The sequence below is a fragment of the Gavialis gangeticus genome, unplaced genomic scaffold (assembly GCF_001723915.1).
Source record: "Gavialis gangeticus isolate Ggan-Ray unplaced genomic scaffold, GavGan_comp1, whole genome shotgun sequence".
NCBI classification, from domain to species: domain Eukaryota; kingdom Metazoa; phylum Chordata; order Crocodylia; family Gavialidae; genus Gavialis; species Gavialis gangeticus.
This window is the reverse complement of record NW_017728995.1, coordinates 26,094,668-26,117,283: the sequence shown is the minus strand read 5'-3', so window position 1 is coordinate 26,117,283 and position 22,616 is coordinate 26,094,668. Positions and strand designations below refer to the sequence as shown.

Genomic DNA, 22,616 nt, shown 5'->3' with positions numbered 1-22,616 from the left:
CAGGAATGCAGGTTCCACAGTTTCTCTAGGTAGCCTGTTTTAATGCTCAAAAACCATCATAGTCAGAAAGTCCTTCCTAATCTCCAACTTCAATTTCCTCTGCTGTTTCACTGCTCCTAATCCTGATGCTGTACAGCCACAGAGAAAAGCCCATCTCCACCCTCCAATCTAGTTGCCCTTCAGGTATTTGTAGACTGTTACCAAATCCCCTCTTAACTTTCTCTGCTCCAGACTAAATAACCCCAGCTTTTCCTCAAAAGTCTTACGTCCTGGGCCCCTAACATTTTTTTTTGTCACTCTGCACTGGACTCTCTCCAGTCTGTTTGCACCCTTCTGTAAATGTGGGACCCAAAGCTAGACACCACGCTCCAGGTGAGACCTCACCAGTGCTGAATAGAGTAGGAAAATCACTTCCCTTGATTTGCAGATGACACTCCTGGTAATACAACCAGTATTCAGTTGGCTCATACTCAGTTTATGGTCTACTGTAACCCCCAAGTCCTTCTCTGCAGTACTGCTACCCAGACAGTCATTCCCCAGTCTGGATTTTTTTTACATTAACAAGCTAAAAAAGTAGACAAGATGAAAGTACTAGAAGATGGATAGTCCATCCCAAGTGCAGGATGTTTCACTTGTCCTTTTTGAACTGTATCTGGTTGATAGCGGACCATTTTTCCAGCCTATCCTAGTCATTCTGGATTCTAGCCCTACCTTCCAGCATCTGCAGCTTCACCCAACGTGGTGTCAGTCACAGATTTGCTAAGTCCAATTCCATTGTCCAAACCCTTAATGAAGATGTTGAACAATACCCGACTCAGAGCAGACCCCTGAGGAACTCCACTTGATACCTCCTCCCAACTGGATATTGAGCCATTGATGACTACTCATTGATAGGGGTCTACCTAACTTGAGCAGGCAGCCAGCCAATTTTGCAGGTAAATTGTGGGGCCTGTCACCATTTTCAGGCCTTAGTGTGACTGGACCTCCCCCTCCCCCCATGCCTCTGATTGGCTGAGGGCTGCCCCACCCCTCACTGCTGATTGGCAACAAGGGTTCTCCATCATATGACCCCCACCCCTCACTGCTGATTGGTTGCAAGGGCTGTACATCACACAGCCCCACCCAATAGCAACAATTGGTAGAGACAGTGAAGGGCCACGTGACAGGCAGCCCTCAGCCAATAAGTGGGGAGGGGTGGGGGCTGTGGCCATCTTGGGCTCCTCTTTGTGCTGGCAGCCTCTCTTTTCCCCCCATTCCCTCACCCCCCACAGCAGGCTGTGTGGCCAGGGGAGCCAGCATTTTATTTTCAGTAGGTTTTTTTCTTTTTTTAATGCATTTTGCAGATGTTGTTCCATTTCATGGGCAATGACTGATTTTGCGCTTTCTGAAAAATCGGCAAAATCACGATTTTGGTAGGTCCCTACTCACTGAGTGCAATGAGCCAACCAGCTGCATATGCATCTTATAGTACTTTCATCTTGTCTATATATTTTTTAGCTTGTTAATGAGAATGTTGTGGGAGATAGTGTCAAAAACCTTGCTAAAGTCATATTATATCACATTCAGTACTCCCCCAACATGCGCAGAGCCTGGCACTATCATTGGAGTGGAGAGGGGCAGCAAACAGGGCAGTTTGCAAGCAGTTTGCAAGTCAGTTCACCACCCCCTCTCTTTGAAGGAAAGCCTTTAAGGTAAGCTTTTTCCTCAAATAAGAATAACTAACCTACGTATCTTTAGTGCAAGTAGCTAAAACTCAGCAGTTAGACTAATACTTAAGTCCCTTGTTTAACTAGCATCTAGAGAAAGTGGGGACTTCTTGATGGATTTTTCCCAGAAACTCTCTCTCTCACCTTCCTTCACTGTAAGTTTGGTGAGAGGAAGCAGGTTAGCAGGAAAAAGCGAATCTTTCAGGACCAAGGAGCAGCAAACAGGCCAACTTACAGGGGACTTTGCTAGGGAAGGTCTGCTTGGAAAGAGGGACAGGAGGAAAGAGGAGGCAGATTTAAGAAATGCAGGGAGATGGCTGGAGGACATTGTAATGCCAGTGCCACTGCCAGCTCTTCCTCTTCTTGCACCTTTGAGGTGTTTATTCATCCAGTAGTACCCCCCACTGTTGAGGCTTCCACCCAGGTCCTGGTTTGGCCCTCCTGTGGAGGCTACAGCTTGCAGGTCCTTTTAGTGACAGCTAGGTGGGGGAGTGCCTGTGATGCGAGCAGTATCTCCTGGTGATGTCCCTCAGGAGGCAGGCAAGAGGGCTACAGGAGCGGGGGGTGAGATTCCAAAGCATCCTCTGCCATGAGGACTTCACTGATTCGATGCTGGAGGAAACCTCTAGGACTGCGGAGGAAGGACTGCCAGAGGCAGCACTAGAGAAGGAAAAGGACATGGATTCCCCAGAAAGTGGAAGCTCATTACCTCTGGCAGTAAGCAGAATCCTTCATCCCCACCTGCAGCAGTTTGCCTGGAGAACAGATATGGAGCCCTAGCAACAGAGGAGGAGAAGCAGGTTCCATTGGTGGAAGAGGCCAGACCAGACATCCCAAAGTTTGGGAGGACTGAGATTACTGCCACCAAAAGGAAGTGATGGGTGATTAGAGACTCCCTTCTGGGTGCACAGCAGCATCCATCTGCCAGTTTGACCTGTTGTCTCAGGAGGTCTGCTGCTTGCCCAGTGCCTAGATCTGAGATGTCACAGAAGGATTATTGAGACTTGTCCAGCCCTCTGACTACTACCCCATGCTGCTCATCCACGTGGGAACCAACAATACTGCCAGGGACAACCCTGAACAGATCAAAAGCAACTACAGGGCTCTGGGTGCAAGGATGAAGATGGCAGGTGTTCAGGTGGTGTTTTCCTCTGTCCTTCTGGTCATGGGGAAAGGCCCAAGCAAAAGTGGACACATCCTGCAGATCAATGCATGGTTGCACAGATGGTGTTGCCAGCAGGACTTCGATAATGCAATGTTGCTCCAAGAAGGATTGCGAGGAAGACATGGCATCCACCTGACAAAAAGAGGGAAGTGCATGATTGAAGACAGGTTCACTAATCTAGTGAGGAGGGCTTTAAACTAGGTTCACTGGGGGGGATGGAGACCAAAGCCATGAGGTTAGTGGGAGATCTGAAGAAAGAGTAAGCAGGAGGGAAGCAACAGGGAAAGCCTTCTCAGGATTCCTGAGGAAGTAGGGCAATTGGCTAGTTACTGCAGGGGTCTGTACATGAATGCATGAAGCCTGGCTAACAACCAAGAACTGGAACTCCTCGCACAGTCACAGAACTATGATGTGACTGAAACAACACAGACTTGGTGGGATACCTTGCATGACAGGAGTACTGTCATGGATGGGCATGCTCCCTTGGTGCCATAAACTGTTCAAGAAGGACAGGCAGGGGAGAAAAGTAAGAGGAGCTGATCTTTATATAAAATAGCTGTACGATTGGTCAGAGCTTCAGGATGAAACTGGAAACAGACCTGTTGAAAGTCCATGGGTTAGGGTCAGAGGGGGAGCAACACGGGTGATGTCATTGTGAGTATCTGCAACAGACTATCAGACTAGAAGGATGGGGTGAATGAGATTTCAAACAACTAGTGGAAGTTTCTAGATCACAGGACCTGGTTCTCATGGGGGAGTTCAATCACTTGACATCTGCTGGTGGGGACAGTACAGCAGTGTGCAGGCAATCCAGGAAGTTTTTGGAACGTGTTGGGAGCAACTTCCTGGTGCAAGTGCTGGAGATGACAACTAGGGGCCATGCTGTTCTTGACCTGCTGCTCACAAACATGGAGGTGGTGGGCAACATAGCAGTGGAGGGCAACCTGGGATGCAGTGATCACAAGATGACTGAGTTCAGGATCAGAAAGGAAGGAAGAAAGGACTATGACATTTTAGCTACTTTATTCAGGTGTTCGGGGTACAAAAAGTTAGCACCTCTGGGGTCCAGGTCCAAATTACAAAGCAAAGACAAACAAATCACCATCAAACCAAAAGCACCATGCCATTACATTCATAACATCACACGGTGACAGACACCTTTGCAGTATTACACATCGTGCCTAACATGCTGTTATGTGGTCAGGACACCTGGCTACATGGTCATACAGACCAAAACCCTGTATAAACAAATGATTCCCACCCTGCTGTATCCAATAGTACACATAACAAAACCTTCAACTTCCCACACAAAGGAAAAAAAAAAAAAGCAAAAAGCAAAAAGCAGCCTGCTGAGGGCCCAGGACACAATGCGAGCTTGGAGTCGCAGTCCGCCACCGAGCCTGCCCAGTCACCCAGACCCGTCATGACATCAGAGTACATATTGAAGATGGCTATTCTCCACATGGCACAGCACCCCCTCAAGGGCCCGGCGTGTCTCAAATGGGCCATGCTCAAACTCCAGCAAGAGGTGCGCCTGTACCAGCACGCTGAAAAGCCAAAGGGTATCATCTGAACCAGTCCTGGCAAGCCAGCTGCAGCAGCCCTTGAGAAGGCCATCTTGGCCTGACCCAGCAGAAAGGTGGTCAGGCAGATGGTGCCCCACTTGGCTGCCTGGTACGGGTAGGAGCACATATAGGTGTCCTCTGAGAGGCTGCTGCCCAGCACCCACAGTGGTGGCTTGAGAGCATTGAAGAGCAGCTGCAGGTGGGGACAGTTAAGGAAGGCATGAAAGAGGCTCTCCTCAATGCCCCCAGAGCAGAAGGGTCAGGCCATTGAGGCAGCTGGGTCAAAGTGGGATGCAAACAAGCCAGTGGCTAGAATGCCATGCAGCAACCACCACTGCAGGTCGCCAGTCTTCTTGGCGGTTGGCGGCTTATACAGTGTGTGCCAAACAGGGTGGGTCAGTGGGGAATCTGGCAGCCCAAAGTGCCATCACCACAGTATATTGGGGTGGCCCACCAGCACCTGGGCATGGTGGACATGAACCTTCCACGTGTACAAGCTTCTATGAGGCAAAGAAGCAAAGGGGCAACCTGTGTCACTGTTGGGAGGCACAGGGAGCATCAGCAGGGTTCCAGGCCCACCGGCCAGGGCGACCGGCAGCAAGTGGAAGGCCTTGCTTGGGGAATCCACAGTGAGGGGGACGTTGTGCACCCAGGGATGGTTGTCCAGGGTGGCTGCTGCCTCTGGCGGGAGGGCAGCCTGGATGTTACACAGGAGACAGCCCATGCTGCAGATGGAGCACATGTCCAGCTGGGCAGTTAGGGCCTTGGGTGAGATCCAGACTGACCAAGCAGAGTCAAGGAGACAGTCCAGGCAGAGGACACATACCTGGATGAGGGCAGCTGTGAGACTGGCGGAGGCCAGGCTTGGCAGGGGGTGCCGCAGGGCTGGGTTGTGCACCAGTGACTCCCTCAGCATCTGTGGGAACTGCAGGCACCAGACCTGGGGCGAGAGGTGGCCTGCCAGGCTCATAACACTCTGTGGTAGAAGGCCAGAAGCAATGCCCAGTTCAGGAGCATGAGGGTCTAGCAGCAAGAGCTCCTGGTCGGAGCCAAGGGCCCTCACCCTTTGCAGGAACTGGCACACCAATTGTTGCCAGGGCAGGCGCTCCTTGCCATAGAGAAGTTGCTGAAGGGCTTGCAAGCAGAAGGTGGCCACCTTGCTTGCCAGGTTAACCAAACTCTGGCCCCCCTCGGCGACAAGTAGATAAAGGATGGCCCATGGGAGCCAGTGGCACCCATCCCAGAAGAAATCTACCAGGAGGCGCTGGAGTCTTTCGAGAAAGTCCAGCGGTGGGTCAAGTATGGCGCACCGGTGCCACAGGGTCACCGCCACCAGGTTTTTGGCAATGAGGACCTGTCCATGGTAGGAGAGACTGGGTAGGCGCCAGTGCCACTGTTGCAGGTGAGCCTCCATCTCCTCCTCAAGGCCATCCCAACTGAGCACCATGAAGGTCGGCGGCCCCAGAAACATGCCCAGGACCTTGAGGCCCCTGTGGCACCAGGTGAGCTCACACCAGCAAAGCCGGGGGGGAGAGGGGAGAGTCACATTGGTCGACGCTCCAAGCAGCAGGGTATCACTCTTGGCCCAATTGATATGGGCCAAGGAGACACGCTCATAGGCTTGCTGGCAGTTTGTCAGGGCCCACTCATCTTCCTGGGTGTTGAGAAAGATGGTCACGTCGTTTGCATACATGGACAGCTGGACCAGAGGGCCCATGAAAGGGCCACACCACTGAGGCTGTGCCGCAGCATATGCAGCAGTGGTTCAATTGCTAGGGCATACAGCATGCCCGACAGGGGGCAGCCCTGATGGATGTCCCTGCGCATGGGGAATGGGGCGCAGAGCACTCCATTCACCTTAAGCAGACTGGAGGTGTCTTGGTACAAGACCCAGAGGGCCCCAGTGAAGAGGGCCCGAAGCCAAAGGTCTCCAGGGTCTGGAAGAGGTAGGTGTGGCCCACTGAGTCAAAGGCCTTCTCTTGGTCTAGAGAGATGAGGCCGATGTCCAGGCCTAAGAGTTCTCTGGCTGTGAGTAGGTCAAGCATAAGCAACAGGTTGTCTTGGATGGTCCTGCCCGGCATGCAGGAGCTCTACTCAGGCCCAGTGACAGAGGCCATGACAGTGTGGAGGCAGGTTGCCAGTGCTTTGGCCAGAACCTTGTAGTCCACGCACAGCAGGGAAACCAGCTGCCAGTTCTTAATGCAGCCAAAGTCTCCCTTCTTGGGCAGCAGCAGGAGCACTGCTCAGCAACAGCTGATTGGTAGGACCTTGTCAGCAAGGCTCTCCTGGAAAACGCGTAGGAGGCAGGGGCCGAGGAGAGGCCAGAAGGTCTTGCAGAACTTGGCAGGTAACCCATTGAGGCCTGGGGCTTTGCCAGAGGTGAGGCCAGCCACAGCGGCTGCCAGCTCCTCCAGAGACAGTTCCCACTTGAGCTCACTGGCTTCCAGGGTGCAGAGATGCGGCAGGCCCTTGTGGAGTTCCCACATGGTCTCGGGGCAGGACGGCTCAGCCAAAAATAGGTCACGATAGAAGGTGATAGCGTGCTCATGCTCTTCGCCCAGGTCTGTGATCACCCAGCCTTCCAGGGTCTTGAGGTGATCCAAGACTTTTGCTTGCTGCCCGCCACCACTTCGAGTTGAAGAGCAAGAGGTTTGGGGCATCAGTTTCTGCCAGCTCTTGGGAGTGGGGGCAGATCCTCACTCCACAGGCCGTGCTCTCTGCCACATCGCGCAGGCATTTCCTGTGGAACTGGAGGCTCTCACACAGCACTGCGTCACTGCCAGCGGCCAGCAGGGTGGCCTCAGACTCTACCACATCTTCCTCCAGCTCTCGGACATGGCGGTGAAGTCCATTCATGCCTAGCTGGGTGTGCTGCTGGCAAAAAGCCAGGATCTGTACCTTGCCCACATCCCACTATAGCTTCTAGGAGGAGTAGCTTGCTCTTGCAGCCTCCCAGCCCTGCCAGAAATGGGCAAAGCAGTCCCAGAAGTAGGAGTCTTGGAGCAGGCTGACATTGAAGCACAAATAAGGTGCCGACACACAGGCTCTGCCGGGCAGGTTCAGTTCACAGCAGGCCAGGCCATGATCTGACAGGCCTGAGTGAACAATGCAGCCACTGCACAGGAGTGGCAGATGGTGCTTGGTGATTTAAAGGCGGTCAAGGCAGGCCATGGTGAGACCACCGGCACTCGTTCTGGCTCAGGTATACTGGTGCATGTCAGGATGCAGTACTTGCCAGACATCGACAAGGTCAGTGGTCTCCAGGGCAGACTGCAGCTTGCAGGGTGAGGGCAGGTGAGGCTCAGGCCCCATGTGGTCAAGTGAGGTATCAGTGGTGCAGTTAAAGTCCCCGCCTATGAGAAGCAGGTCATCTTCCTCACTAGAGTCATGCAGGATGGCAGCCAAGGTCTAAAAAAAATGACCGTCTCCTGGCCATCAGAGGGTGTGTAGACATTGACAAGTAGCAGGTGTTGTTGTGCTAGGGTGATGCGGACCGTCAGCAGGCAGCCATGGATGATCTCCCACATTATCGCCATGTCAAGCTGCAGCTGCAGTGATAGGAGCGTCGTGGCACTGAGGTTGGTGCCATAGCTCAGGAACAAGTGGCCTCGCCAGGCAGTGTGCCAAGCTACCTGGCTGAGCCTGTCACAATGCATCTCCTGGAGGAGGGCGATGGCCAGCCATTTCTGGCACAGAAGCTCCAGGACAGCCTCCTTTTCACTGGATCTTGACATCCATTGATGTTAAAAGTGCCAATGGTTGTGGCTCCATGGGTGTGGATGGAAGAGCGAGCAGCCAAGAGCAGAGCAAGACAGCAGAGACAGGTCAGTTAAAGCCTATCATACCCTACGCTACTCCAGGGACCCTCCCAGGCCCTCCTCATCTCTCACCCATTGTACAAGCTTCTTCAAAAAAGTGAGCCATCTGTCAGGTGCCTAGATCTTGCTGCATAAGTTTGGGCACAGCCCTGGCAGCCTTGACAAAAAGCTTAGGGTCTGCACATCACTAGGTGATGCACTCTGCTACATTCTTCATCTCCATCTCACTAGCTTCCCCGTACAATCCAGTAAGCTGGGACACAACCAAGAGGTCAACAAATCCCTGTGCTGCCCCCTGAGTCAGGCCTCCAGAAGAGAGACATTGGGTATCACCTTTACTGCTACCCAACTCTGGAAGCTGGGAGACAGGCAAGGGGTTGGTAACCCCCACCATCACCTAACCCACCTCTGAATCATCCCTGTCTATGGCCACGTGCAACCAGGTCGCCAGTGGTACAGCTGGAGTGGGGTCAGGCTCTCCACTGGGGGCCCACCCAGTGCCCACCAAGGAGGGTCCTGACAGGGATGGAGTGTCCCAAGAGGCCCCCTTCATCTTCCTCTCCTTGTTCTTCTTCATGGTGGGTGGCCCCCCCTTTGTAGGAGATAGGCTGGACTGCTTCCAGCCTGCCCCCCTGGGGCCGGCCACCTCAGACAAGGCCACAGTGGAAGGTGGCTGGGAGGAGGCATGAGCCCCATCATCTGACAGGGTCTTGGCGCCACAGTTACTGGCCGCCCCAGCCGGCTGGGGCGGGCAAGGGGCAAGTGGAGGCATCAGCCCTTCCATCTGGTGGGGCCTCTGCACTGGTGGGGGGGTGTGCACCATAGGTGGGACGGGTGGGGGAGAGGGATGAGCAGTAGTCTAGCAAGTATGGCAGAAGACCAGCTTGGCTTAGCAGGGAACTCTTCAGTGAGATGAAACACAAAAAGGAAGCTAACTAGAAGTAGAAGCTTGGACAAACAACTAGGGAGGAGTATAAGAGTATTGCTCTGGGATGCAGGGATGAAATTAGGAAGGCCAAAGTGCACTTCAAGTTGCAGCTAGCAAGGGACTTGAAGAGTAACAAGAAGGATTTCGTACAAGTATGTCAGCAACAAGATGAAGATCAGGGAAACTGTGGGTCCCTTGCTGAATGGGGAAAGCAACCTAGTGGCAGAGGATGCAGAAAAGGCTGAAATGCTCAATGCCTTTTTTTACCCTAGTCTTGACAGGCAAGGTCAGCTCCCAGACTACTGCACTGGACAGCACAGTTTGGAGAAGAGGTGAGCAGCCAACAGTGGTGAAAGAACAGGTTAGGGACTATTTAGAAAAGCTGCATGTGTACAAGTCCATGGGGCTGGACACGATGCAACCGAGGGTGTTGAGGGTGTTGGCTGATGTGACTGCAAAGCCACAGGCCATCATCTTCGAAAACTTGTGGCAATCAGGAGTGGTCCAGGATGACTGGAAAAGGGCAAATATAGCGCCTATCTTTCAGGAAGGGAAGGAGGATCTAGGGGACTACAGACTGGTCAGCCTCACCTCAGTCCCTGGAAAACTCATAGAGCAGGTCCTCAAGGAATCTGTTTCTAGGCACTTGGAGGAGAAGGTGATTAGAAACAGTCAGCAAGGATTCACCCAGGACAAGTCATGCCTGACCAACCTACTTGCCTTCTATGATAAGATGGCTGGTTCTGTGAATGCTGGGAAAGCAGTGGACATAATATACCTTGGTTTTAGCAAAGCTTTTGATATGGTCTCTCACAACATTCTCGTAAGAAAGTTAATGAAGTACAGGTTGGATGAATGGACTGTAAGGTAGTAGATATGCCAGATGGCAGGGCTAGGATTTAGAAACACCTAGACAAATTGGAGGACTAGACCAAAAGAAATCTCATGAAGTTCAAGGAGGACAAGTGCTAAGTCCTGAACTTTGGACAGAACAATCCCATGCACTGATACAGGCTGGGGACTGACTGCCTGGGCAGCAGCCCTGAGGAAAAGGACCTGGGGATTACAGTGGGCAATTAACTAAATATGAGCCAACCGTGTTCCCTTGCTGCAAAAGAAGCTAACAGCATAATGAGTTTCCTTAGTAAGAGTGTTTCCAGCAGTTCAAGGGAAGTGTTTATTCACTTCTGTTTGGCTCTGGTGAGGCCACTGGAGCAGTGTCTAGTTTTACCACCCGCCCCCACAGAAAAGACGTAGGCAAATTGGAGATAGTCCAGCAGAAGGCAATGAAAATGGTGTGGGGGCTGGGGAACATGATATATGAGCGGCTGAGAGAAATGGGTTTGTTTAGTCTGGAGAGGAGAAGACAAAGGGGATTTAATAGCAGCCTTCAACTCTCTGAAGGGGGGTTCAAAAGAGGCTGGAGCTGGACTGTTCTCAGTGGTGGCAGATGACAGAACAAGGAGCAATGGGCTCAAGTTGCAGCATGGGAAGTGTAGGTTAGATATTAGAAAAAAAATGTCACCAAGAGGGTAGTAAAGCACCCAGAGAAGTTGTGGAATTTCCATCCTTGGAGGTTTTTAAGACCTGGTTAGACAAAGTCTTGGCTGGGATGATATAATTGAGGATGGTCCTGTTTTGAGAAGGGGATTGGACTAGATGACCTCCTGAAGTCCCTTCTAATTTTTTATGCTTTTGTGAAATCAGTTTGGTTTTGCTATTACTTGCTCTTGGTGGATCCATGATGGCTATTTCTGATCCCCTTGTCTTTCTCTAGACACTTATTAGAATCTTTGAGGGCTTGCTCCATGATCTTTCCTGGTATCATGGTCAGGCTGACTGGTTTGTAGTTCCTTGAATCTTTGTCCTTTCCTTTCTTAAAAATGGACACTATATTTGCCTTTTTCCAGTTATCTGGGACTTCACCCAACCCCCACAAAGAGGATTGCTAGTGGCTCTAAAATTACTTCAGCCATTTTTTTTTTTTTTTTGTATTTCAGGGTGTATTGCATCCAGGTCCTGCCAACTTGAAAGTATCTAGCTTTTCTAAATAATCCTTAACCTATTCTGCCATTACTCTAGGTTGTTTCAACTCTTCCCTATCTTTGCTGTCAACTGCACTTGTCCTTTGGTCGCTGTTCCTATTTATGAAGACTCAAATAAGAAAGGCATTAACTGCTTCAGTTTTCTCTGTATTATCCATCATTAGATTGCTTTCTGCATTCTGTTAGGGTCCTGTGGTTTCTTCAGTCTTTCTCTTACTCTTGACATACCTATAGAATCCCTTTTTATTGCCTTTTAAATCCTTTTCCAGTTGCATCACAGATCATGTCCTGGCCTTCCTAATTTTCTTCCTGTGTGCCCGTATGATACTCTTATGACCACATTTCCACTTTTTGTAGGATTGCTTTTTGAGTTTCAACTCATGGAAGAGACCACTGTCTATACAAGCTGGCCTTCTGACGCATTTCCCATTCTGTTGCATCAGGATAGCTCACTTCTGTGCCCTTAAAAAGTGTCTCCATAAAGAAGAGGCAGCTCTCCTGGGCTCCTTTACTCCTCAGACTTGCTTTTGCAGGCTGGACATGTTCATATGGATGAAGTCACTGAAATTACCTGCTATCATTCTGTAAGATGTAACCCTAGAACGATCATTGTTTCTTCCCTCACTCCCATAATTACAGAATAATGCTACTGAAAAGGGGAATGAGGCTGCTGGGACCCCGCTCTTTCTGCAGTTTCCTACTGATTTGTGGGAGCTTGAGGAGGAGGGACCACATTCCTTCTGCAGTTGTCTACTGATTCGATAAAGATGACAATATGGCCTACGTATCAAAATCATCTGCTGTCTCTTCTTTGCTACTGACTGTAAGGATTAAAATGTGTTGAGGGGTTTTCATGTTGCATGATGTTAGTCAGGATTGTTCCACACCAGAAAAATAATTTTAAATGGAAGCCAGACAACGCTCTCCTGCTGTCTTCAGGAGGGGTGCTTCACTTGGTTGCTACAGAGCATTTTACATAAGCAAATACCCAATTACTGCACCTGCCCTTGATTTATAAAGTTGTGAGGGGTAAAAAAAAAAAAAAAAAAAAAGAAGCCATCTCATCATTTTGATGTGTAGGCGTGAGCTAGCTCTGCAATTTAAGTCTGTTCTTTTTCAAGCCAGGGGAGATATGTTGCGCCGCATCCCCTGTGTAAACCCAACCTATAAAAGCCTCATATCGGTTAAAACATTGACTCTTCAAGTACTTAACATATAGGGTAAGTTCATGCGGAAAAGACGAAAATTATAAGGTAAACAAGTATCCAGAAGCAATAAGAAATGCACTGTGTCTTGGTGGGATAGGTTGGTAGCCATTACAATGCTTGCTCTTAAAATAAAACTGAGATCTAAAATGCTCTATTAGGAAGACACATGTCAAATGGTTAGCCCTACAGTGAAAGAATGCTACATTATGGATCTAACAATATAAGCCTTGGTGAGCCAAGGCAGAGGTTTTTTGAAAATGCAAAGCTTTATATGAGTGCTAAGTATTGTATTATCAACATTAACGTCAAAGGTTCTATTTGCGTATCCAGTCCCTTTTACTGACACCTACCATCAAAGACCAACTTCTTGAAATGTTGTATTACTCAGTGGATGATTTTTTAACATAACCTGCTATTCTATAGAAAGTCAAAGTAGCCTGTAAAGTTCATGCAGTACCTGCAGCTTTTTGTTCTAATAAACTAGCCTTTAAATATTCTTAAATAACTTTAAAAATAACCTATGCTTAAAAACTCCCCTTTCTGCTATTAAAGGGTAGAAGCTACAGATGCAGCTGGGCTTCCTTGGTGAGATGATTCAATAAAATATTTTCATGACCTCCAACAATGCTTCCTTATCAAATGCTTGTCTGCTGTCAAAACGGAAAAGCAAGGTGACAAAAAAATGTAAAATCTCTGGAAAGATCTCCTTTCCAAAACTAGAAGCACCAGTAAACCACCTGATACTTCAAAGCTTTGTGTGAAACTCAATATCCCCTCAGTTTGTCCAGTTTTACCGTGAACATGTTCCCCCACATGGACAAGTGTGGCTTAACCCTAACAGTCTCAAGCAAGAAATATACTGTTTATTTGTGGCTCATCAGTAATATTCCAGGTAGTATTTCCTAAATAACTGACATTTTCAGAATGTAGAATCTAGAATCATGGAAAATTTAGGGTTGGAAGAGACCTCAGGAGGTGACATCTAGTCCAACCCCCTGCTCAAAGCAGGACCATGCCCAACAAGATCATCCCAGCCAAGGCTTTGTCTAGCCAGGCTTTAAAAACCTCCAAGGATGGAGAGTCCACCACTTTTCTGGGTAACCCATTCCAGTGTTTTACTACCCTCCTAGTAAGCAAATTCTTCCTAACATCTAACCTCAACTTCCCATGCTGCAACTTGAGCCCATTGCTCCTTGTTCTGTCATCTGCCACCACTGAGAACAGTCCAGCTCCCGATGTAAACTCAGATAGCGACTGGCCAAAACAGGTCCTTACAGTACAGTACTGATTAGTCTTGCTAGCACCAAGGACAGATTCCTACATCACCACTGACTAAACAAAGAGGTAGTAGCCAACTACGTTCAAGAGAGGGCTGGTCAAACAGGGGCAGCATTTGAGGAAAATTAAAAGCTACTAACATTTTGAACAGTCAAATTCTATCCTTGACATTGTATTATTGCAACGTAACTAAAGGTGGGAAATGATAAATCAATACTAAGAAATGGCATGATCCAAAACCTAATGAACTAAAGTTTTGGATAAAACTCCCTTTTGTCATCAGTGGACTTTGAACTGGGCCATAATTTATTCAGCCATGGTATTTGTCATCCTAAGCATCCTAGTATCCTAAAATACTGAAAGAAAATGTCAGTATTTTAAAGAGATTTACTTAAATTTCGCCATAGTTTTCTGAAAAAATCTGAAGAAACGTGATTCTTTGGATGGTCCTTTTCACACACTGAGATGCACAGAATAGTGATTATATTGTTAATGTCTATAACTGTTATAAACCAGATTAACAGTTATAGTCAATTAACAGAAATGAACTCATATTTCTGAAATGCAGCTGTATTTCTCTGATTCAATACATTTTCTTCATATTCAAATACATCTGAGATGGAAGCAAACAGAATATTGCCCCCTGCCAAATGGTGATAAAATCTCTTTATTTCACAGGGGCATTGTAACTTAGATTTATTAATATTTGTGCGGGCACTTAGATGCCCTGTTGAAGATGGCCTGGACAGAAAACAGATACTCCCCATATCTATCACTGCCATAGTAGCTGCTCTTTACTCCAGCTATTACTTCTACTTCAAGGTCCTCAGCATTCTCAAGAGGCCTGAGGAGGACAACTTATAAAGCAGCCAACTCAAAATAAATACGAGGAAATCTGATGTTTCATTGTGGCAAACTGCTTATTACTTGGGTTTGAAAGTGTCACGGTTGCTCAGGCACCAGCCTTTCACATCCCAGAACTGATGAGGTCATAATGATGAGCTCAGCAGGAGACGAACATGCTATGACGATACCAATGAAACCAGCTGCCAAATATGTCCATTTTACTCCCTGTCTGAACCAGCTTGGACGTATTCATAAATCCTTTGAAAGAAGTTGGGGGGAACTGATGGCAAATTAAGAGGCAGTTACTTTTTGACTATCGTTTGTTCTGTTTGGGAGTATGAGTAGTGCTGATGTCGTTACCGAAGATTCAGCAATGGCAACAGCTACTACGGAAGAGAGAGATCGTCTTCCAGACATCAGCAGTTCCTTCAGGAATTTAGCATTTTGTTGTGTCGGCTGCTTTCAAAGAAGGTATGTGTGGCTGCTGTTTAGTACAATGACTTCTCCTGTGCTACAAATATAATAGACTAAGGTATTTAAACAAACAGTCCTTGTTCCACAGATGATAGCATCAAGGACTACTTAGTGTGAGGATGGCAATCAAGTGTACTATTTGAAGTCTGTGTGGCTCTTAAGACATTGTAATGTAGGATTTAGGCTCAGATACAAGTTTTTACAGCTGCCATTTGTTCTCAGTTCTTAATTCCTAATTTCCTTCTCTGCAGAACAAAGTCAAATTCTGTGAAAAAGGTGACAAAAAAGAAAAGAAAACAGAAGATACCCCTGGCTGATAAGGCTAGCAAGCAGGAGTGTCTTGAGAATGGACAAGACTACCATGAGCCTTTGCATGAACGTGACCATGGGGATGCTTTGCTTTTACATTTTAAGCCATACATCAAGGAAGTCAAAGGCAATTTAAGTGCTGTGCCTGTAGACAATTGCCACAATGAAGAGAAGCAGGAGGAAAAGCACCTACATGCAGTTTTCCTAAATATGCAGTATAAGAAAAAGAAAATAAAGAAGAAACAGGATCACTTCAACATGTTGTGCTCAAGCACAAGTCTTATGAGCCCCAGGTCTGAGAGTGGACCTTACAAAGAAGAACAAAACTACCACCATGCAAGAAACTGGGAGCAACTACCTACAAGACCTGTGCACCATGGCACATCGTCCCTAGGAGTAACCTTTGAAGAAGATCAGCAAGAAAATGTGATTTTTGACAGTGCTCCTTACAAGGAGGAAAAGGACTACAAAAGTATACCAAAAAAGGAGGAGCAAGAACCTAAGCAACACATGAGGACTTCATCCTTGGAAGTAACCTATGAAAAGAAACAAAGCCAAATGAGCTCTGAGTCTGAGGCTGCATCGTACAAAGAGGACAACTATGGAAGTGTACTGTACGAGAAGGAGCCACAGCCTATGGGGCCAGAATCTCGGAGTATGTCATCCCTGGCTAGAAACCTAGAGGATGAAGAGCCGGTAAGGAAGGAAAATACTAGCAGCCTAAGAGTAGTCCTCCCACATTATGAAGAATGTAAGAAGATGGGACAGCATCACCAAGCCAACTTGATCCCAGTCGTTCCCTGTGATGACAAGAAGCAGCAGCAGGATGCACAGAATCAGCAGAATATTATGCCCCAGAATGACAGGGACAGGGAACTGCAGGATGGACACAAGCCACAGAAGTTCATCTCCTCGGGTGTTCCCCATGCAGAGGAAGAACAGCAGAAGGGACAAGATCTCCTAAACACCACAGTCCCATGTGTGTCCCAAGACAAGGGGCAACAACAAGAAAGTCAAAATCTCCTACCTATGCTGCATGACAAAGAGGAGGAGATGAAACAATCGGAAGTACAGGAACCCCTGAGCTCCGTATCTCTGTTTGTGCCCTATGAGGAAGGTGAGCAGGTCGAGGAAGGGGAGAATCTCTTCACCTTCTTGTGCGAGTCTTAAGAGGAAACCAAGCAAAAGTGACATAACCACCTTGGACAGACCTGGCCTGCGGGGAGCAGAAGACTCAGGAGGGACATTCATTTCTGTATGAGAAGGTGGAAGAAACACAAATTAACTGAAAACCTTTTAATTGAAAAGCACAATTTAGAGAGGGGAGAGAGTAAAACAAACTGCAACCAATAGTTAAATGTCAATTGATTCCACAGTTTAATCCCTACAGCAGTATGGTAAAGTATTAAAGGACCTGTACTGCAGGCCTTCGGCACAGACGTATTTCTGTATTAGATAATTAAAAGACCAGCATCTTCAAAAGAGAGTTCCCTGAAGACACACACACAAAATAGTGACCTGATTTTCTATTCTGAACAGCTGTAGATCCCATTAATGTCAGTGGAAGCTGCAAGTGCTCAACAATTTTAAACCTCGAGTTAGGTATCTTACTCCACATTAATGGCCCTAAATAAGTGCCCTTGGTCTGATTAGAGCAAGCACTAAGGACAATCAAAATTATACACGAGGCTATTACACAGCCAGCAGAAGAGCTAGAACATACAACAATGATGAAATCTGAAACGGGGACTAAGGGCATGGCCCTGCACAAGTGAAATCAAAGGGACTTTTCATTCAGTTTACTGCATTTCAGGATAAGACCCTCAGTAACTTGGCCACTGTCACACAGATAGTGAATGGTAAATATGGCAATGCAAGCCAGGTATTCTGGTTGCCCATCTGATGCTTTTGTCTATTAGGCTCTGATATTTGCCTATACAAATGTGTATATGATTGTTGTCCTCTATACACAATACATAACGCGGAGGATGAGACTCAGTCCTTAAAATATGATTGTATCAGAGAACACACCTATTACATCACTATAAAGAAGATATGGGGTGTCTTATTAAATACATTTTAAGTATTAAAATTCACGTCACTATTATCACATACTAATGCAAACACCTAAATAAAGGATAAATGGGAGATAACACCCCCCCCAACACACTACGTGGGTCTAGGATGCATAAGAAAAGTTGCAGCAGTTGTTTATAAAACCTCTTAAATACTAAACTAATATATTTCTATTTGAAGACTCCCAGTTATATGTGTGGGGATTTGTTTGGGTTTTTTAAAAATATTTTTACTTAGTTGAAAAAAAATTGCAGGCTTGAATTGCACAAAGAAAAAAAATACCAACTATATTTCCTTGACTTCATATTTTCACCTGCCAGGTACTGACTCATTAGATTTCTTCAGGAACATTTCACATCCCTGGAGTGTGCCAAGCAGTAGCTATAAGGCGAGATATAAGTGTATCATATGATGTGTTTATTATGGCCATTTCTCTGTAGCTGCTACAAGGGAACCCCTTTGAGGCTAGATAAAAGTTTGCCAAAAATAAAATTCAAATATCCTTTTAATCAAAACAAGATAAAGAGGAGATTAGTGCCACCAGTGTCAACACCACCACTTCCAAAACATATGCTCAAATAAAACATGAAAGCTTCAGGGGATTGGGTTTTGCAAGCTTCAGTAGCTTACACTTCCTCTCCCCTCCAACTCTATGTATTATTAAAATGCATCAGCTGATGATGTGTTAATGACAAGCTTCATTCTCAAAGGGCTCCAATTCATTATGGGGCACCATCAACTTAGAATTCATATCACTAAAAACAAAATCTGTTTAAAAATGTGTTTATGTATTTTACTGATAACTTTAATTTTTATTGCAATTTAAAAGACCATATGAAAAGCACCCATCTATTTTTTTTTGCAGATGCCTTTGACATTATTTAAAGTAACTGAAAAAACCAACAACTCCCTGAGAACACCCTAACAAAATGCTAGTCCCAGCATAACCCAATAGGCACAATTTTTCTGCATCAAACCTTCATTTTCCCACAATTGCCCAGATGATTAAAACAGAAAGAAATTTTATATCGAATCACTTTCCCCAAATCCCAGTCTTTCTTTCCCTTTTGTTCAACTGAATAATGAAAATCAATTACAAGTTTCACTTTTACTTAGATATACATGAGCACCTTCGGTTTCAGATTCTTGCGGAGACTGTCAGAGAATAATTTGCTTAAAAATAACCATCTCCACTGGAATTTTATTAAAAGAATGGAAATATTTCCATTTGTCCTTTTGCAAAAACATTGTTTTTTATGACATCCCAGGTTCAATCCTTTAAAGACTTACCAAAAAGCCAAGTTTCTCACTTACCAAGAGAAAAGTAAAACAATGAAAACTAGAGACAAATTAATCAAACATGCGGACATGTGGTAAAATCAGTGGGAGTTTGGCTTGATTAAAATTAGCAGGATCTGGTCCAAAAGTCAAGCAAAGCAAGGGTAGAGATGAATCCAGAAAAACTCTGGTCAGAATCTCCCCAAAGTTTGGATGGTGTAACAGGGGGCCTCCTTGGGGCCACTTTCCCTGTGGCCTGCCCACCTGTTCCTTGGCTAACTCGCGTTCTCGCCCGCCACGCCTTGTTGTTATATTTAATTAGAAGATGTTAATAAGTGGGAGGCTGTCCATTTTCTGCCCTGATGCCAGGGGGCGCTATCTGTGGCTTCCTTCCTCCCCTACACTCCAGCCCAAGCCTCGCAGATGGCATCACGATGTTCTCACTATCGCCGGCCCCCACACTGGGCCCCAGAATCCTCCTGATTGAACCCCAACCTAGAATCCTCTCATCAGGCAGTCTCATCTGCCTTCATATTGGGCAGCATAACTCCCTGACCCACTTCCCCTTCCGGGTGTGGTCCCCCCACCGGGACCTTTGGCTCTCTAGCCCAGGCCCACCTCCAGGCCAGTCGGGACCCCAGGCCCTCAGCTCTTGGGTGTTCCTCGTGGTGGGCTCCTGGCCCTTTGACCCTTCCAGTCCTGGCCCCAGCATGGGCCAGTCAGGAGAAGTTCAGACAGGTGTTGAGTCTATGTCCCTTTCCTCTCTCTGAGGGTCCACTCTCTGGGCCCTCCAAAACAAGGGGTAACCCACCCGGTTGTGGGGGCTAGGGGTTAAGGCACCCCGACCCGCCTTCACCGGGATGGTAACTGGCCTGGCATTTCCTGGGTGCTCCTGCACCACTGAGAGCCCCACCAGGCCACCCACTCCCAGCAGGGTGAAGTTTTAGGTTGTACCCAGGACCAGGAGCCTCCTTACCATCCCCTGCAGCTCCTCCCTTACTTCCAGATGATATCAGCAGCCCTCTGGCCAGGCAATGTTATTGCCTGACCCCCAGCAGCAGAACTGCCATGATTATATGGGCAGCCCTGAATCTAAAATGGCTGTCCTAATCAGGCACCTGCCGGCTGCTGCCTTCTGGCCCTTAAAGTGGCAGGGGCCAACAGTGCCCTGCCACATATGGCTTTGGATCCACTATTCTGGTCTGAGTCCATCTCTGATGAACAGCTCTTTCTATAACACTGCTGCCCTTCCTATTTCCAGTTCATTTGAAGAGTGTTCAACATTTAAAAAGTGACCTAAACCTCTGTGTAATTTTGAGAATCTTCTTAGACTAACGGCTAGATTCATCAGGATGTTTTAGAGGCCTGAATATTTTTAAAATCTGTCCCAAAGTGACATAACTGCCTTCCATTCCCAACTTTAGGAAAGTTTCCTTTCCGCAGTAATACTCTATAAACCATCCAAATGATAACATCAGAAATTAAACATAATGAATGTAAACACAGATAGAATTTTAAAAAAGAAACTTCAGGCCCCAAATCAGACTTTATGGAAGGTTTCGTATAACTTGTTTCCCCTGGCTTTCCATTTTCATAGATGTGCAGGCTTCCACTAAGGATTAGGAATGGAAATACAGACAACTTCAGAAAAGTTTACTTATTATATGTCTTACCCTAGGCACAGACGGAAAGCTCAGAAAAAATTATCTTATGAGGATAATGAGCTTCCTGCCCATGGCAGGGGGTCGGACTAGATGATCTGTCTAGGTCTCTTCCGACTCATTGATTCTATGATTGATTCTATGATTCTACTTTTACAAATCCAAGTAGTTCAGTTCATATAGAGAAAACTGTTGTAGATCATGTGATTTTGGCATTCACAATTTATGGTTCTCTTGTCAATGATATAAAAAGCACAAGCCTACCATTCTGAAGGCTCATAAGGCTTTCATCAAGTTTGTCTCTAATTTTCTCGCGTTGTCACTACATTTGCAAGACACAATTTTAAAGCGATGCAGAAAACAACTAGCTCATTATGCTAACATGCAAAATATTAGTTGAATGCATTTTGATACATTTTGTGGGCTTATATTTAAATTCAACAATGGAAAAGTTAAAAGCAGTTCTGAAACTGAGAATAAGAGTTCATGAGAAGAACACCGCACAAGATTATCCTAAAGACAAGACGTGTCTGCGAAGACCAAAAATGATATATTGTTGTGATTACTATTGTAACTTGAACCTGTCTATTTTCATCTGAACACTATGGGAAGAATGCTGACAGAGTTAACCACTAGGGCTGTGTGAAGCTTCGGTCCCTGATTCGATTCAGAGGAGGCTTGGCCTGATTCAGTGGCCAAATCTCTGAATCCAAATTGAATCAGGAGACCTTTTAATCTCTCCGAAATGAACTGGAACTCTTTGAAACAATTTGGAGAGATTTGAAAAGATTCGGAGATTCGGACACAGACACAGCTTTAAATGTTTTTTCTACATACCTCAAGGTACCAGGCGGCTGATGAATGCTGCAATGCTGGGACGGATGGAGCATCCCACAGGGAAATGGGGGTGGGTGGGCTCCCCAACGTGCTCAGCAGCAGACCCAGAAGTGGACCAGAAGCACTTCCAGTCCACTTCCGGGTCCGCCGGGGAGTGCCCCCCTGCACTCCTGTGGGACACTCAATCCACCCCAGCATCGCAGAGTTCACGAGTCGTGCCTGGTACCTTGAGGTATGTAGAAAAAACATTTAAGCTGTGTCTATGGCTGAATTGCTGATTCTCTGCATCAGCCTCAAATCTTCAGATTTGGATTAGGCCGAATCAAATCGGGGCAGTTATACGAATCAACGAGTCGAATCACTGTCCCCGATCCAGGCCAAATTCGAATCCAAATGGAATACGGTCCATTTCACACACCCCTAATAACCCTGGTTTCTAAAATTATTACATCATTATTTGGAGTCTCTTTTAATACAATAAAGGTGTTTCTTAAGGAATCCTCAAACGAGTCCAACTCCACAAACCAAAACCTCAAGAAAAATTATTCATAACCTAATCCAACTGAAACTAGATATTTGCCTACCACTCCACTTAAGTGGTCCACCACCCTACCTACCACAAATCAGGGGACAAACTATTAGACAGTGGGACATTTACCGGGGTGTAATAATACAGCTCAAAACATGTTCTATTCCCGAGTGGGGCTCCACCATTAACTCTAGCTCTAAGTGAATTCTTTCCATTTAAGCATATAGGTAAAAACTAAGAAACCCCTTGTATCTGCACCAGCTTTCTCACTTTACAACATCTGTTAAATTTAAGAGTCAACCACATTTTTTAAGTGTGTTGGACTCTTTTTTGAAAATTTTAGACCATATTACATAGCCAGCAGCCAAGAATCCCCATGCTTATCTATTATAACCCTTAGGAATTCAGTCATGAGACTAGGTTCTCTCCCCAAAGCAATGACTCTGCCTTGAAATCCTTTCAAGGGTGCCACAGGATGTCACACAATGTTAGCTGTTAGGTTTGCAAGCACAATTCACAAGATAAACCAAGATATTTCAAATAGAAACCCACAGTTGTGGTCTTGAGTTCTTTGCCACAGAAAAAAACTTTGACTATTTCTCTGTAATCAAAAAAAAAATAATGAAAACTAAGAGCTGGCATTTTTCAAGGGCAGCCTTGAGTCTATCCAGGGGTGCATTGCATCTAAAAAGGCTGAGAACTACTGCTGTAGAGGAAGATAGGGCAGTTATTAGAGGTTTGGTTTACATTGGCTTTGAAGGAGGTACTGTCCTCGGTCATCACTGTTAATCTGCAACTGCACAAAACTATGTAGCACCTTAAAAGGAGCGAGAAAATACCAAGTTAAAAAATTCACCACCAGCAGATACAGAAACTTTAGAATGGGGGGGGGG

The 22,616-nt window shown here is 46.5% G+C and overlaps 1 protein-coding gene and 1 long non-coding RNA gene across 2 annotated transcripts in view; one reads left to right on the top strand and one right to left on the bottom strand.

The window, feature by feature from the left end:
- The window catches only part of LOC109288020, a 468,804-nt gene that overhangs the window by 100,065 nt on the left and 346,123 nt on the right, over nt 1–22,616 (bottom strand). The window lies entirely within an intron of this gene.
- Nucleotides 14,745–17,119, top strand: LOC109288019. Its single transcript, XM_019503352.1, has 2 exons — nt 14,745–15,030; nt 15,285–17,119. The coding sequence occupies exons 1-2, from the start codon at nt 14,897–14,899 to the stop codon at nt 16,510–16,512; spliced, it is 1,362 nt and encodes a 453-aa protein (XP_019358897.1). The 5' UTR covers nt 14,745–14,896; the 3' UTR covers nt 16,513–17,119.

What these genes read in the sequence shown, in the direction of transcription:
- LOC109288019 (XM_019503352.1), top strand. Translation starts at nt 14,897, where the DNA reads ATGAGTAGTGCTGATGTCGTTACCGAAGATTCAGCAATGGCAACAGCT. An exon ending in GTCGGCTGCTTTCAAAGAAG is followed by an intron (nt 15,031 to 15,284) that starts GTATGTGTGGCT and finishes CCTTCTCTGCAG; the next exon opens with AACAAAGTCAAATTCTGTGA.